We start from the raw sequence: 14,377 nt of genomic DNA on the forward strand, positions 1-14,377 counted from the left end.
TTCTCAGGCTCCCAGCTTCCGTCGAGCCTCTAGAAGGAGAGGGGACGAATCCAGGTCGCCAGTGCCCTACCGTGAGAGCCCGATGGCGTATGAGCCGGAGAAGATCTGCTGGTGCAGGCCGCGTAGGAAGGCGCCCAGATGGATCTCATGGAGCCGCTAGAACCCAGGCAGGCGGTACTACGCCTGCGTGGATGCCATGGTAAGTTTCATTTTAGTTATACTTTTCTGTTCATTACATCTTCTACCCTCTCAAACCCTGATTTCTGTTGGTACAACATGGTGGTTGTGGCTTCGTTGAATGGCATGATGATCCTCTGCCTAAGTTTTTAAGTGATTTGATTGGAGATTTGCGAGTTGAAGTGCGTAGGCTGAGAGGTGAATCAAGTGTTGGTGTGTTTGAAGATGACAGTGCAGTTGTGGCTCTGCCTGAAGCTCAAAGAGGAAGAGAGGTGGTGGCTTTGGAAGATCAGCTCAGGGAGAAAAATGCAGAGCTAGATGCAGTGAAGGCCAAATATCAGAATGTTGTCTTTCTTTTTATTGTCTTTGTGGTAGGTTTGGTGACAGCCAAGATGCTGCTTCAGAGCTAGATGCTGCTGCAGTAAGATGCTGCTGCAGTTAGTGTCATTGGTTTAGGCTTGTTTTGGCACTGAAGCTTGTTTTGGCACTGAAGATGCTAGTAGTGGTCAGGTTTATCCTTGTAAGTTAGTGTCAGGTTGATCCTTGTTAAGGAGAGATGCAAGTTAGTGTCAGTTGTGGTCAGGTTGATCTTTGCAACTTACTGTCAGGTGTTGCAAGTTAGTATCGGATGTTATTAGTTAGTGTCTTTGTAAACAATATTTGGTATGTTCATCTTAGTAATGAAGTATGTGGCCATTGTGGCAGTATCATCCAGTACATGCATGGTTTCTTGACACATGTGCATTGTGTTGTTTCACAGAAATCACATGAGCATGGTTTCTTGACATAATATTTACAGGAGCATTGAGTTGTTTCAGAAATGCCAAATGAACAACACAAAAAGCATTGAGTTGTTCACAATTGCGAAATGACTCAACTTAGTTCACAACAGACTCATAGTTCACAACAGACTCAACTTAGCAATCCATTAGAATATACATCAGTTTTGTAGCACCACTCAGACTAAAGTAGCAACATTCATTCACTCAGAAGTTACCACTGGCAGTAAAGAATGACATCAAACGAGTATAATTCCCTGTGGCACTTGAAGGAGCACCAGAAGTAGAAGGACCAGAAGATGAAGCTCCTTCATCAAATCTTGGGGCAGTGAAAGGCCTTGCAAATCTTGCACTTGCACTGGCTGACCCTCTAGCAGTTCTTGAAGCAGATCTAGCAGTAGCAGATCTAGCACTAGCAGATCTTGCAGTAGCAGATCTTGCACTAGCAGATCTTGCATAAGTAGTTCTTGCAGAAGCAAACCTTCCTGGTGGCTGCTGTGATCCTGATGGAGTATCTTCATTCCTTGATCTTGCAGGTGCCTTGCAAACATACAAGGAAACATGATAGTTTAGGGTTTAGGTTTAGCACAAAAAACATAGAAGGAAAGAAGACCAAATAACAAGTACAATTCACAAGGGTTTACCACATGCTTGTTTTTCCTCAAAGCCAACTCTGGTCTCAACTGTTGCTTGCGGTTGGTGTACCTATGGCCTTGGAGCCCACAGTTGATGCATGTTATAGTGGCCATTCTTGAACTGACCTTGGGTTTTGGAACCTCAAATTTTCCCTTTATTCTCTTCTCTTTCCTTCTTCCCTTCTTCACATGAAATTTGGGTGGCTCTATGTCTGGTCCACTTGTCCTTGTCCAATTATGTTCACCAGGAACTGGATATATCATTGGTTCATATGCAGCAAGGTAAAAAGGTTTTTTGAAGAATTTGCAGACATAGTCCGCTGGAAATCTTTTTGCCTTGTTAATTGCTGATATTGCATGGTTGCATGGTATGCCTGATAGGTCCCACTTTCTGCAGCCACATGTATAGATTTCCAAGTTTACAGAATGTGTTTGCTGCCCACTGGTCACTTGCCAAAGATTTACACCAGCTTGAATAGGTTTACAGAATCTGGCCCTTTCCTTTTCCACCTCAAGCTTCTCATCATAATATGGTGTGATCTCCCACAAAGATGCATTTCCCCTCTCTCTGTTATTATGCCACCTCACCATCTGCTTGTCCTTGATACCATCAATCATAGTCCTAATAGGTTTTTTCCCTAAAATATAGGATGTACTTGTTGAACACCTCAGACAGGTTGTTAACAACCAAGTCTGTCTTGCAGTTAGTGTCAAAAGCATGCCTAGCCCATGTGTGCTTAGGTATTCCACTTAGCCACTTCCAAGCTTCCTCACTCACATTTTTTAAGTCATTCATGGCAATGTTAAACTTGTGCTGGTTGTAAGCATAGCTGGCATTATCCATGCATTTCTTAAGATCTTCCCCCCTAAACCCAACATTCTAGAAATTTGCATAGAGGTGTCTAAGGCAAAATCTTTGATGACAGTTTGGAAAAACTTGGTTTACTGCATTTAGTAACCCCTGTTCACATAGCATGCTAGTCTTAGCTGAAGTACTGTTACATCTAGAACATAACATGCTAATGCAGAAGAACAGAAAAGCAATAACATAACAGAAAGATGCATGCATACCTTCTCTCTATCAGACATGATAGTATAAGGCCCAAATTTGCCAACTTCTCCTCCTAGACATATCTTCAGTTGGTGTAGAAACCAACACCAGTTAGTTGTGTCCTCTTGTCCAACAATAGCAAATGCAAGTGGGAAAATATTATTATTCCCATCTCTTCCAGTGGCAGCTAGGATTTGAGCACCAGTGGTGAGCTTAATAAAGCGTCCATCAGCACCTGTTGTTGCAACCAAAGAACAATTTAAACTTCTAGAAAGCATTACTAAACAATATATTTAAGTATAAAGAACTATAAAGCACCACTACATCCATTGAGAAAGAAGTATAAAGCATTACTAACCAATGAATGGTCTGCATCCATTGAGAAATCCCTCCCTTGCTCCATTTATGCAGAAGAACATAGCATGAAACCTTGGTACTGGATGTGGTATTTTTGTAGTTGGTCTTGGAGTAACTGTTGCAACTATAACTCTACTACCAGGGTTTGTATCCATGATGGTCTGAGCATAATCCCTAAGTCTGGGATATTGAATCTTGTGCTCTCCTAGCACAACTTCTACAGCAAGGTTTTTGGCCCTATAGGCCATGTGCCTTGGCACATCAACACCATACTTCTCATTGCAGTTGTCAATTAGAGTGTGTATGCTGGTGGTTGGATCAGACCTGAACAATGACTCATAGGTCTTTGCAAGCCACTTGGCACTGATCCTTGATGACTCGGTGCTGCTAGGGCAAGTGTGCTCCAGCCTCATCTTCTTAATAGCAAAAGTCTTCTCCCCTTTGATAACTACAACAACTATGCAAAACTGGCAGTGCTCTTGCTTACAACAAGAAATGATCCTTTGGTCTGAATTCCTGTGATACCTGAAGTCTCTGGCATGTGTGATGTGTAAGCTCAACAAAGCATCTCTGAATTGCTGTTGATTCTTGAAGCACATGTACAGACATAACTGCTGATGTGGTTGCTCAAGTTTGTCATTGTACCAGATCCTTGGTTTCCTTTTCTTGGCCCTACTCTTCCTCCCTTTAGGTAGAACAAAGGACATTGGCTCATGTCCATCATCATCATCCTCAAACAGCAACCCATCATCTTCTTCATCTGATGAAGGAATGAAATCAGGTTGCACCTCCTCCAACACACTTGAATATGTCCTAGTAGTAGGGCATCTCCTAACTGCCAGCTTCTTCCTCTTTTTTGGAGGTTTTTGCATTGGTGCTTCTTCTGTTGCAACAACATTGACCTCATCCTCTTTCTCCTTCTCCTGCTCCTCCTCCTCCATCTCAAACAAGTCCTCAACCTCAGTGTCACCCTCATAATGTAATTGTTCCTCTTCTGAATCCTCATCATCTTCATCTGAATCTTCATCTTCAACTTCTTGCTCTGCTAGTCTGTTCCCCTCAATTATCACTGTGTCTTCAATTATCCTGTACTCCTCCATGCAGAAAGGATTGTTATCACTGTCATATGCAGCAGCCTCAGAGTCATCACTGTTATTATGTTCCTCCTCTAGCACTGCCTCTTCCTCCATTACAGCTTTAAGCTTCTCCTTACTTAAACTTATGCTCTCTTGTGTGCACTGACTATGAAAACAACACCTTGTTGATCAATAGCAAGAACTGCAGGCTCACTAAGATCATACACAATAGGTGGTCTATACAATATAGTTGCTAAATTTTCTTCTCTCCTCTGACAAACATTGCTATAGTTTGATCTCATTAAATCTGCTTTCATCTGACATACAAAAGGTGATGTTGCCCTCACTAGCAAATTCAGAACTAAACTATGCTCATATTCCTTCTTAAGTTGCTGCAGTTTGATGTTTGTGTCAATTAACTCTAACCCATGCTCTCTTTCCTCTCCGCTGTCTAAATTCTTCATGTGATACAGTTCATCAGAGAAAGAATAACCTTGTGTGTGCATCAGTGCATATAAGTTTAGAAGTGTAACATCTGAACTGCATATCTTCCTATCCAGGTTGTGTTGTGCATCAAAATGAAGACGAACATCCCAAACAGCATCATCTAAACTAAAATTGACAGCACAAATTTCTACTGTCATCAGCAACACTAACCCTAGCCCCCTGTTTTGGAATATACAGAAAGAAGCAGAAGCAGAGAAGAGAACGACTTACAGCACGCCGCCAGCAGCTCCACTGGTCCACTGATGGCTACTGGTAGGGTGGGCCACCCATATCTCTGCCAGCTTCACCCTGTCCTCCATGGACAGCGCGGGCTCCTCCTCCAAATCCTCGTCGTCTGCGCTGGAGTCGTATGAACTGAAGCCGTCGACGTCGTCCAGACCTAAGTGGTCATCAGGGCCGAGGCCAGGAAGGTCCCCGTACCCGCCCGCGCCGTCGACGCCGCCGGGAGTCGCCGCCGCCATCGCCTGAGAGGGCAGAGGAAGACGAGGGCGGGGGGGGGGGGAGAGGAAACTAGGGTTCGTCGCGTATGGGTTCGACCGGACCGGACCAAGCTACTTGGTTCGACCGAGCAGGCTGGGACGAGTGACCGCGCGGGTGCGGGTGCGGGTGCGCGCGGGTAGGCCACCGTGGCACCTGACAAGTGGGCCCGGTCGGTCAAATACGTGGTCAATACAAGCTTATACGGCTGTCAGACCGTTTTGCAACACTTAGGCTTAGAGTTGGCACTGCATGGCAAAAAAAATGACTAATGATACTGATTCGTCACAACGTATTGAAGTGTGGTAATGTGTTGCAATTAACTCACACACGAGAGAAGGCAGCCGCCGATCCTCCTCTGGCGCACGCGAGAGAAGGCAGCCGCCCCCGCCGCCCACGCGATCGACACGAGCGCGGGCGCCGCGGCCTCCGCCACAGGTATTCACCTATGTGCCACAACGCCAAGGTCTCAGCTGTTTCGCGCCGCTGCCCATGCCACCACCGCGGCCTGCTGCTCGGCAGCCTCCCTCTCCATGCCCTCCGTCGGCCGCTCCGCCGCCGGCCATGCCCGTGCATCTCCAGGTAACACAAAAGGTGTCACAGTTGATAGCCCTATCCATGTAGCTGCCGGATCTATTAAATGGTTTGTGGTGTGTAGGGTGCCGCTGGAGCTGGGGTGCTACGGGGAATGTCATCTCTGCACGCCTGCATAGCGCGGTGGCTGCGACGAGGCTGACTTCGCGGCTTAGCACGGCGTCTCGGAGCTCCTGCGCTCTCTCTCTCACATATCACAGACTTTAGCAATCATACGATCGATGAATCTGTTGTTTGTCTTTTCAGTTTGGGTGAGAACTACGCCCGTGCATACCTTCCTTTTTTTTCTCATGTCATTAGTTTAACTGCTTGCTTTAGCATGTTGAGGACTCTGATGCTGCTTGTTTGATCCATGTCACCCTCTGGTCACTTTCCTGTTGATCATTCTCTGTAGTATTTATCCAAATATGTGTGATGTAGCAAAGGGAAATGTTCAGCTCGCTCTAGATAGGTTGATCAATTAAAATGGAAAATTGGATTTCCATGTGCATAAACTCTAAATTCCTCTAATTTTTACCAGAATAATATCGTACGAGTATATAACAACATTTGGCTGGGTTGCAATGAGAGATCGGAAATGACCACCCCAACTCCTTGATCAATCCATTTGTTAACGAAATAGCAAAATTCAGGAGAAGATGTGGCGTCACAAACAACTCAGCATTTATCATTGTATAGTATAGCTAGCAAATCATTGTATATTATGATTTATACTTTTCTTCATATATAATCTACTATCTTTGGGAAAGGTAGAATAATTATTCCTATTCAGTTGACATGATTGGCTAAATTTCAATACAAGTCTTTTGGATTGCAATTTTTGTAATCTGTGGCATTTTAAAGATTGCATATACAGTATTAGAGAAAAATGGCTGGGATATTATATTTTATCATTGGCCTTCTCAGCTTTAAATAATTTCAGGTCTATTGTTTTGCCGCCCTATCAAATCCATCTGCAATTTTGAGCGGAAGTCCTTATATGGAAGGCTGGCTAAACTCATTGCTTTGAAGTATCCTCCTGCATGCGAGACCATAGATGACGAGAATGGTTCAGGCTAAATGTGTCATGAAAAGTTATGTTATCTTATATTCAACTGTCTTTTCACAATTTGTTTTGTGTACAAACTTGCAGGGGCTGGAATGGATGCTCATGTGAGTTTTAAGTATATTAGTTTTTCGTGCTCACGTTTGCTGCTCCATATTTTTTTTTTGCACACTTGCTTACATATACCTTTGTTGAGCTACGACAACATTGACATTACAACTTTTTTTTTGTTGTGAGTTTTTTTTATGTACTTCATTTTGATCTGCCTCCATTTGCATTGACCAAGCCAAACTAGGATAAAATCCCACCGGAAAAAGCACCAAGAACTTGTGCATGGAGATGTCTTGGAGTGATGAAAAAAGTTTCTTATATATTCATGACAATGCATCTCATGGTTCATGACATTTCTCACTTCCTTTGACTACTAATCTTTTTCATTTTTCTGATTTCTACATGTGTTATGCAGCCAGCACAACAATTCTATTGAACTAATATAAAAGATTATGGTACTCTTTTCTTTTTATTATTTCTTGCCTCTGTGGTTCACCCTTATGTGTTGCAGCTGCATGCAAGAATGCTGCCATCTATTTGTAGCTTGTTATGTGATCATCTATTTGTAGCTTATTATGCCTTAATATGTGCTGGGAACAGGAGATGCATTGCTAGGGGGGAGTAAAAATGCTCTTATCAAAATCATCTTTGTTATCTATATTACTACAAGGTTAAGCCATTCAGATATTAATGCCAAGGTGTCCATTATTGTTTTCAAATTTAATTTGCAACATGGACTACAGTGTAAGTATAATCATTGGATTCCTAATTATGTACATTATCAAGGTTAAGCGAGCTAGAGAATTTGAAACTTTTTAATATGTTTGTCATTACTGTATATTGGATACACTTTCAGTCATCCACTCTTATGTGGAAAAGTGTTGTAAGCACGTATATTGTGATGGTTCTACAAAACTTCTTTTTGCAGCCAAATAAATTGTTGTGGCCTTTTGGTCTTTGGTTGTTGATGAACGTGAGATGTTGCATCATGGGCATTTTGTTGGGATCAAATCTTGCATTATGTGAGCGATGACAATCAGCCTTGACAAAATAGCAGATCTAAAGATTAATGATTTTGTGTTTGCTTCTTGATGTCGGATAATAGTGGAGTTTATAGTTTATAAAGAGTGGAGTTTCAAGTTGAGTGCAAGCAAAGTTGATGGTTGTATCTTTTCTTGGGTCACTCTTGAATCGAACATATTGTTCCTTCTAATGAAATACATTTGGTCCTGGTTTAAATTTTCACTATTACTTATCGATTGCACCCCTAAAAAACTCATTGGTTACATTTTGTCAAAGAAAGAAAAAGTTTGACTTTTGAAATAAAAAGTGCACTTGTAAAAATACATGCAAAGGGAAAATCAAATTGGTTTTCTATGCATTTGAATCCTCGCATCCAGTATTAACTTTAGTGAAAACGTGCGTTGCACGTGCACGCTTACTAGTTTTGTAAAATGTAAAAAAGGAAAAAATCAAAACATTTTGAATTTCTTTAAAGATTAACATTATTTAATGTTTCACATTTTTTGCGAAGTTCCATGTTGTAATGCCATTAATGGAAGTCTTGGAAAATAAAATAAAACCAGTGCTCCAAAATGCTTTCAAAACTGTACAGAGCACTACGGATGTTTGTTTTGTCGTGAAACTTTGCATGCAGCCCAAACATTCAACAATGTATGCCACAATTTTTTTAAATTTTTTTCTTATATATATATATATATATATATATATTTTTGCATTTTATTGTTAATCCAGAGCAGAAACACCGGGTTCGTTTCTTTTTCCCGGTTTTGGACGGGAGCGTCCGTTCCCTTTCCACGCCTCCAGGCGGTCACAACCGCACACTCATTGCATCAGTGGTGGAATGTGGGCCGCCGCCTGTGCGATGATCATCTCCAAATAAGTGAGAAATAAGCCAAGAAACCTCTAAAGTACCCCACTCACAATCACCACAATCAAAGTAATAATTACACCTTTGCCGCAGTGGAAGATTTGGCATGCACTGGCACGGCACAGCCCTACCACCACCAGAACGAGGGCCAGATGTCCCATTGCCGCAGTAGGAGTGAGCTGATCCGATCAAAATTCAGGTATGTCCTACCTGGCATGCACGCATGTGTGTGTGTGTGTGGATCCCACAACCCTACCAACCAGCACTGCTGCCTCGACCAATGGAAACCCAATGTTTGTCATCTCCGGCAGAACTTTCTGTAACCAAATGTCATAGGCTCAGTTATGTAATTTTTTTTAAGGAAATTTATTAACGTTGAGAAGATGTCGACTGTATTCGATCTCTCCATCAACACGATATGAAAAACTACTACTCAAGATACCTCGCAAAAAAAAAACTACTCAAGATATCGAGAATGTATATAAAAACTTCATGCAAATTCCTTCGATAAAGAGACGTCCCGTGTACAACGTAATTGTCACCTTCAGCCAATGAACGTCAGATCTAGAGTTTCCACCCCTGCAACTTAGCACGACAACTTACCGACCACATGGATGCAATGTTAGGCCGACTCCGATGATGGAGCGACAGCGGCGGTGTTTGGCTCTATTAGGACCTGATTATAACTTTTTTATAGGATGCCTTGTATCATTGGAACTCTTTTAATATGAATAAATCTAGAGCCTTATTCAGAAGAAAGGAGGGCCATTTGTTATGTATACTTCTGTTTCGTTAGAAAAGCAGTTGCTGCTGTAAATTGCTCAAACAGCTACGTTTAACGGTCGTTCTTCGGCACCGATAAAACAGTTATATATAAACTGAACCAGAGATGTCAGATTAGATCGGTTACCAAATGCCGCAGGACCCAATCAGATCCAGGCATGAGCCAATCCTAGGTGTTCACCGGTCTACCCGTCTTTGTACCACCGGCACGCATCTTCACCACCAAGCAACCCAACTTTTGCAAGCAAGCAATGCCACGGCGGTTGCTGCCAAGTGCTGGTGCTGCTGCGAGCTTCCGTTGGGTTCCATGGTGGTCGCCCACGGGGAATAAAGTGCTGGTGCTGCTGCTAAATGGCCATCACTACGTCCAACTAACTAACCACCACCTTTCTCAATTCTCACTACACTGCACTCGCGTGCCTTTCACCATGCCATGTCACCTTTTGCCTCTACAAAATCCCTGTCATTGTCGTGGCCGTCGTCGTCGTCGTCCTCTGGTCGCAGCCACTAACCAGTGTTAGTGCTGGATCGAGGCTGGGGAGGGGAGGTTTAGAGATGGACGCCATTGAGGAGTGCAGCAGGGGCAGCAGCCATGGGCGGCGGCAGCAGCAGCAGCAGCTGATGCTTGGTTCGAGGATACTGGTCGGCGTGCCCAACAACTCCCGCGGGTGCTCCGAGCTGCTGTCGTGGGCGATCAGGGTCGTCGCCAAGCCCAACGATTCCGTCGTCGCCGTCCATGTCCTTGGTAACCGCCTGCATTTTTACTTCTGTTGCTGCATGGATACAGTCTTTGTTGTTGTGCTAATGATTTGCTTTTGCTGTTCTTGGTGGTGGTTTGTGGCTAGCAGGAGGGAGGGGGAGGAAGAACAGGCTCCAGAAGGCGAACGCCTTCGTCATCTACATGCTCGGGGAGCTGGTGGAGACATGCGAGGCTAAGCAGGTGCAGATTGATCAAAGCACAAGACAATTTCAATTATGCAATTTGTTTACCAAGCTTCTTATATTCATTTGAAATGAATAATTTCTGAACATGGCTTCTGTTGATCTTCGGTGTTCAGTTCTTAGTTTACATTCCTTGCGCCTATTTTTTTTTCCCATTTCTCTTCTGGTGAAAACAGTGTAGTGTCAACTTGGAAGCAAAGTTCGTGTTCACTGGTTTTTAGTTTGGTGGCATGTCTCTGTTCAGCTGTTCGGTGGAATTAGTACGGTGGCCTGGGTTTGTCCTCCTTTATGCTTCCTCATCCATGTGCTTGTATTCAGTCTTTAGTGCTGCCAAATTGGGACTGAACCTCCATTTAAGCCTATTATTACTGCTTCTGCGTCTAGCTGAAACAAAAGGGTTATGAGCTTTATCCTCTGTTTTCTCTCCCTTTGCTCTGTTTTTCAGGTCAATTTGGAGGCCAAGGTGATCTGCAGCTCAAGCATTCCAAGAGCCCTGGCCCGGGAAGCTGAACAGACTGATGCAAAGTTTCTAGTCGTCGGAAGATCAAGGAGTAAATATCACAGGTAATCTTTAGTAAGTTCCTAAAAAAGGAAAATAATAATAATAATAATAATAATAATAATAATAATAATAATAATAATAATAATAATAATAATAATGAGCTACTCCTCTGTTCATGTACAGATATTGAACTGTATTTTTCTGCAAGTTTGCACTCTTCTTGTAAATGTAATCAGTAGTTTTATGCATTTCAGGAATCACTTTGAGGTTGCAAATTACTGCTTCATGCACGCTCCGAACAACTGTTCGGTGATCGCGGTCGGAAGGGAAGGCCTGGCGCAGACCCAGAGTAGCAACCGGCTCAAGTCTCAGTCGTTTGACGGTGAAAATATTCAGCACTTATTTTCTTCTTCTTCTGAAAACCAGCATGTAGGCTCGTTCACGTTCTAATTCAGAACCTGAAACTGCAGGCAGCAGCAACATCTCCTCAAGTTCAACATGGAGCAGAACATTAACAAAACTGCTTCGATCAAGCTCGGTACGCAAGCAGGCAGACGGCGACGAGGAAGACAAGAGCTCGCCGAGGGCGGTTCTTGATGGACCAGAGGGAGGGGAAAATGTGCAGGCCACTGAAGAGTGCTACAGCAGCACATATAGCAATGACACGATGAGCCGGCGTGGCCACAGTGGCATATGGAGACGGCTGTCGGACATGAAGCTCTGGCTTCCGTTCCTACGAACCGTCGACGACGAAGGCGCGAAAGGCGGCGAAGTCGGCTCAACGTTCTCTGAAGATCAGAAACCTGCCTGGAAGTGCTACAGTTACCAAGAGATTTCAGTTGCTACAGAAGACTTCAGCCCAGGTATGTTGGTAACTTATTTTTCAGGCCTTCTGTTCATGCATTTTTTGAATAAAAAAACAACAGAGAATTTTGTACGTATCATGCAAAATCCAGCAAGATTTAATGTAATTTGATTGATGCTTTCATGTTCATGCAGACAATATAGTGGGGAGAGGGGGCTATGCAGAAGTGTACAAGGGCGTACTGTCTGACGGCCAATGCATAGCCGTGAAGAGGCTGGCCAAGGGCAAGCCCAGTGAGCAGAAGGAGAAGGAGTTCCTGTCGGAGCTAGGGATCCAGGTGCATGTCTGTCACCCGAACACGGCGGACCTGCTCGGATGCTGCGTCGAGAACGGGCTCTACCTGGTGTTTGAGCTCTGCGCGAACGGGACGCTCGCATCGGCGCTCCACGGTATCTGAATGAATTTCAGTCAGCGTGCAAGTTCAGAGTGATCACCCCGCAAAAAAAAAGTTCAGAGTGATCGACCTGAAGATTTTGTCAGTGACACACTGGTCATAACATTTTTTTGCAGGGAATAGTGGGAAGGTCCTTGAGTGGCCTCTGCGGCAGAAGATCGCGGTCGGCGTCGCGAGGGGTTTGCAGTATCTGCACATGTTCTGTAGGCATCGGATCATCCACCGCGACATCAAGGCTGCTAATATCCTCCTCGGCGATGATTCTGAACCTCAGGTGAGCCTATCTCTCCTTACATTTTGAGTCAATAAAAACTGCCTTTTTATCAAAAAGTCTACTGTTGCCACCAAACAACAATCTTCTCTCAAAAGAAAATGATACAGTTACTTGAGAATTATATGCAATGCAAGTAATGAAATGGCATTTAATCAACTATGAAAGTGATGTGATTATTTAATAAGATGGGCATTTGTCTGTCTACACAACAGATTTCTGACTTTGGGCTAGCAAAGTGGCTTCCAAAACAATGGACTCATCACTCCGTCGTACCCATAGAGGGCACATTTGGGTATTTGGCGCCAGAATACTTCATGCATGGCATCGTCGATGAAAAGACAGATATATTTGCCTTCGGAGTTCTTCTGCTAGAGATCGTCACCGGAAGGCGGCCCATCGACTGCTCCAAGCAAAGTCTTCTTCAGTGGGTGAGCACTAACTGAATGAGCACACTCCAGTGAACTGACCGAATCGCCAAAGAACAGAACAGTTCACATTATGTGTGTTTGCTCTCTTTGTCTTTCTAGGCAAAGCCACTTCTGGAGGCCGGGCAAGCGATCGAGCTTGCAGACCCTGAACTCGGCGATGACTATGACAAGGACCAGCTGAAGAGGATGGTCACCGTCGCGTCACGCTGCATCATCCGGCCGGCAATGTGGCGGCCATCGATGTCCGAGGTACCCACTCATCATAGTTGCTAGGTTTAAGTTACTGATGTTAAGATGAAATGACAAAAAAAATATGTCATGCTTTTCAGGTGTTGCACTTGCTGTCTACCAACGATGAGTGCTTGGAGGAGCCTGAGAAATGGAACATTCCGGAGGATGAGGTCAACGACATGGATGATTGCACGTTATTTTCTGAATCTTGCTCTCTGTGATGGAATGTAATAGGCTCTATTTATTTTGGTGTCGATGTGGCTTCTGAGTAAAATTCAATTGATGGAATATGTTTGGGTTGTCCATGTTTTTTGTATGAGTTTTTTCTTTCCACGGACTATGTGCTTTCAAAACGTTGACATGGGTTGTTGTCCAGCTCCGTTCCTCCGACAATGACAAACCGATTGAGTAAAATGTTTTGTGTCTCCTACCACTGTACGAGTAGCAAAAAAAAGAAAAGAAACCTAAGACGTGATCATTGTAGAAAACGTGTGATATGAAAAAGATATAACCAAGAGAAATTCCCATCGCTATGATAGTCCAACAAATCTTAGTTTGTAACCAAGAGATCGAGTGTTGTGAACCATTCAGAGGCATTTATCTGCAATTTTGAAACCAGCAGTTCACTTTTTTTTTGCCTCTCCTTGTGAGCAGCAAAAACAAAAAAAATGAAAAAGATAGTGGTTCGTTGGAGTAGGCTGGGAGACCCAAGCGGCCCAGTTATGCAGCGGCCCGTTATCCTTCCACCGTTGGAGGCGGGCAGTTTTCGCTGCTCTGTTAAACCAGCCTCACGCAATGCCTGCCGCATTATAGCCCGTGGCGCCTAGCTTTCGCACAGGCCCCAAGCGGGTCCACTACCAACTTGGAACGGGCGGACCAGCAGAAGCACAACCGGGCCAGGCCCACAGCGCTACGGCAACGTTCACACCACCTTAAAGCCCCCAGCTCGGGTTACAAGCTCCCGCTAATGAGCTCGGCGAGGCAGTGGGTGGAGAAACGCTATTTAAGCTGGTCTGTTGCCTCCTTGCTAGGCGAGGTGGGACTAAAAAAGGTGGGATGCTGCGCATGCTGATGGAATGAATGGTCTGTACGCATGGGCCGTTGCCTTTTGCTATTGTCGTTCTGGGCTTAGAAAAGAAAGGCCATTCGCTACCAGCAAACTATGATTCCTGTGAAGCAAATAAGTGAATAACTACTCCCCCTCAAAAGAAAAGAAAAAGTGAATACCTACTGCTCAAAAAAAAGTGAATAACTCACGTGTACTGTGTGCCTTTGCTCAAAAATAAAAAAGACGTGTACGGTGTCCCAGGATTAAAAA

General features: G+C 44.0%; 1 protein-coding gene across 1 annotated transcript; it reads left to right on the top strand.

Moving 5' to 3' along the window:
- Positions 1-9,842: 9,842 nt before the first annotated feature.
- On the top strand, positions 9,843-13,473 carry LOC125520734 (probable receptor-like serine/threonine-protein kinase At5g57670). Its single transcript, XM_048685727.1, has 10 exons — positions 9,843-10,168; positions 10,272-10,363; positions 10,811-10,929; positions 11,122-11,249; positions 11,338-11,730; positions 11,867-12,121; positions 12,243-12,400; positions 12,613-12,828; positions 12,928-13,077; positions 13,158-13,473. The coding sequence occupies exons 1-10, from the start codon at positions 9,979-9,981 to the stop codon at positions 13,278-13,280; spliced, it is 1,824 nt and encodes a 607-aa protein (XP_048541684.1). The 5' UTR covers positions 9,843-9,978; the 3' UTR covers positions 13,281-13,473.
- Positions 13,474-14,377: the final 904 nt, after the last annotated feature.

This window comes from Triticum urartu, chromosome 7, assembly GCF_003073215.2.
Source record: "Triticum urartu cultivar G1812 chromosome 7, Tu2.1, whole genome shotgun sequence".
Lineage (NCBI taxonomy): Eukaryota > Viridiplantae > Streptophyta > Magnoliopsida > Poales > Poaceae > Triticum > Triticum urartu.

Excerpts from the sequence above, each read along its gene's own strand:
- LOC125520734 (XM_048685727.1), top strand. The coding sequence starts at position 9,979 with ATGGACGCCATTGAGGAGTGCAGCAGGGGCAGCAGCCATGGGCGGCGG. Across the intron at positions 10,169-10,271 it reads CGTCGCCGTCCATGTCCTTG|GAGGGAGGGGGAGGAAGAAC; the intron begins GTAACCGCCTGC and ends TGTGGCTAGCAG. Across the intron at positions 10,364-10,810 it reads AGACATGCGAGGCTAAGCAG|GTCAATTTGGAGGCCAAGGT; the intron begins GTGCAGATTGAT and ends TCTGTTTTTCAG.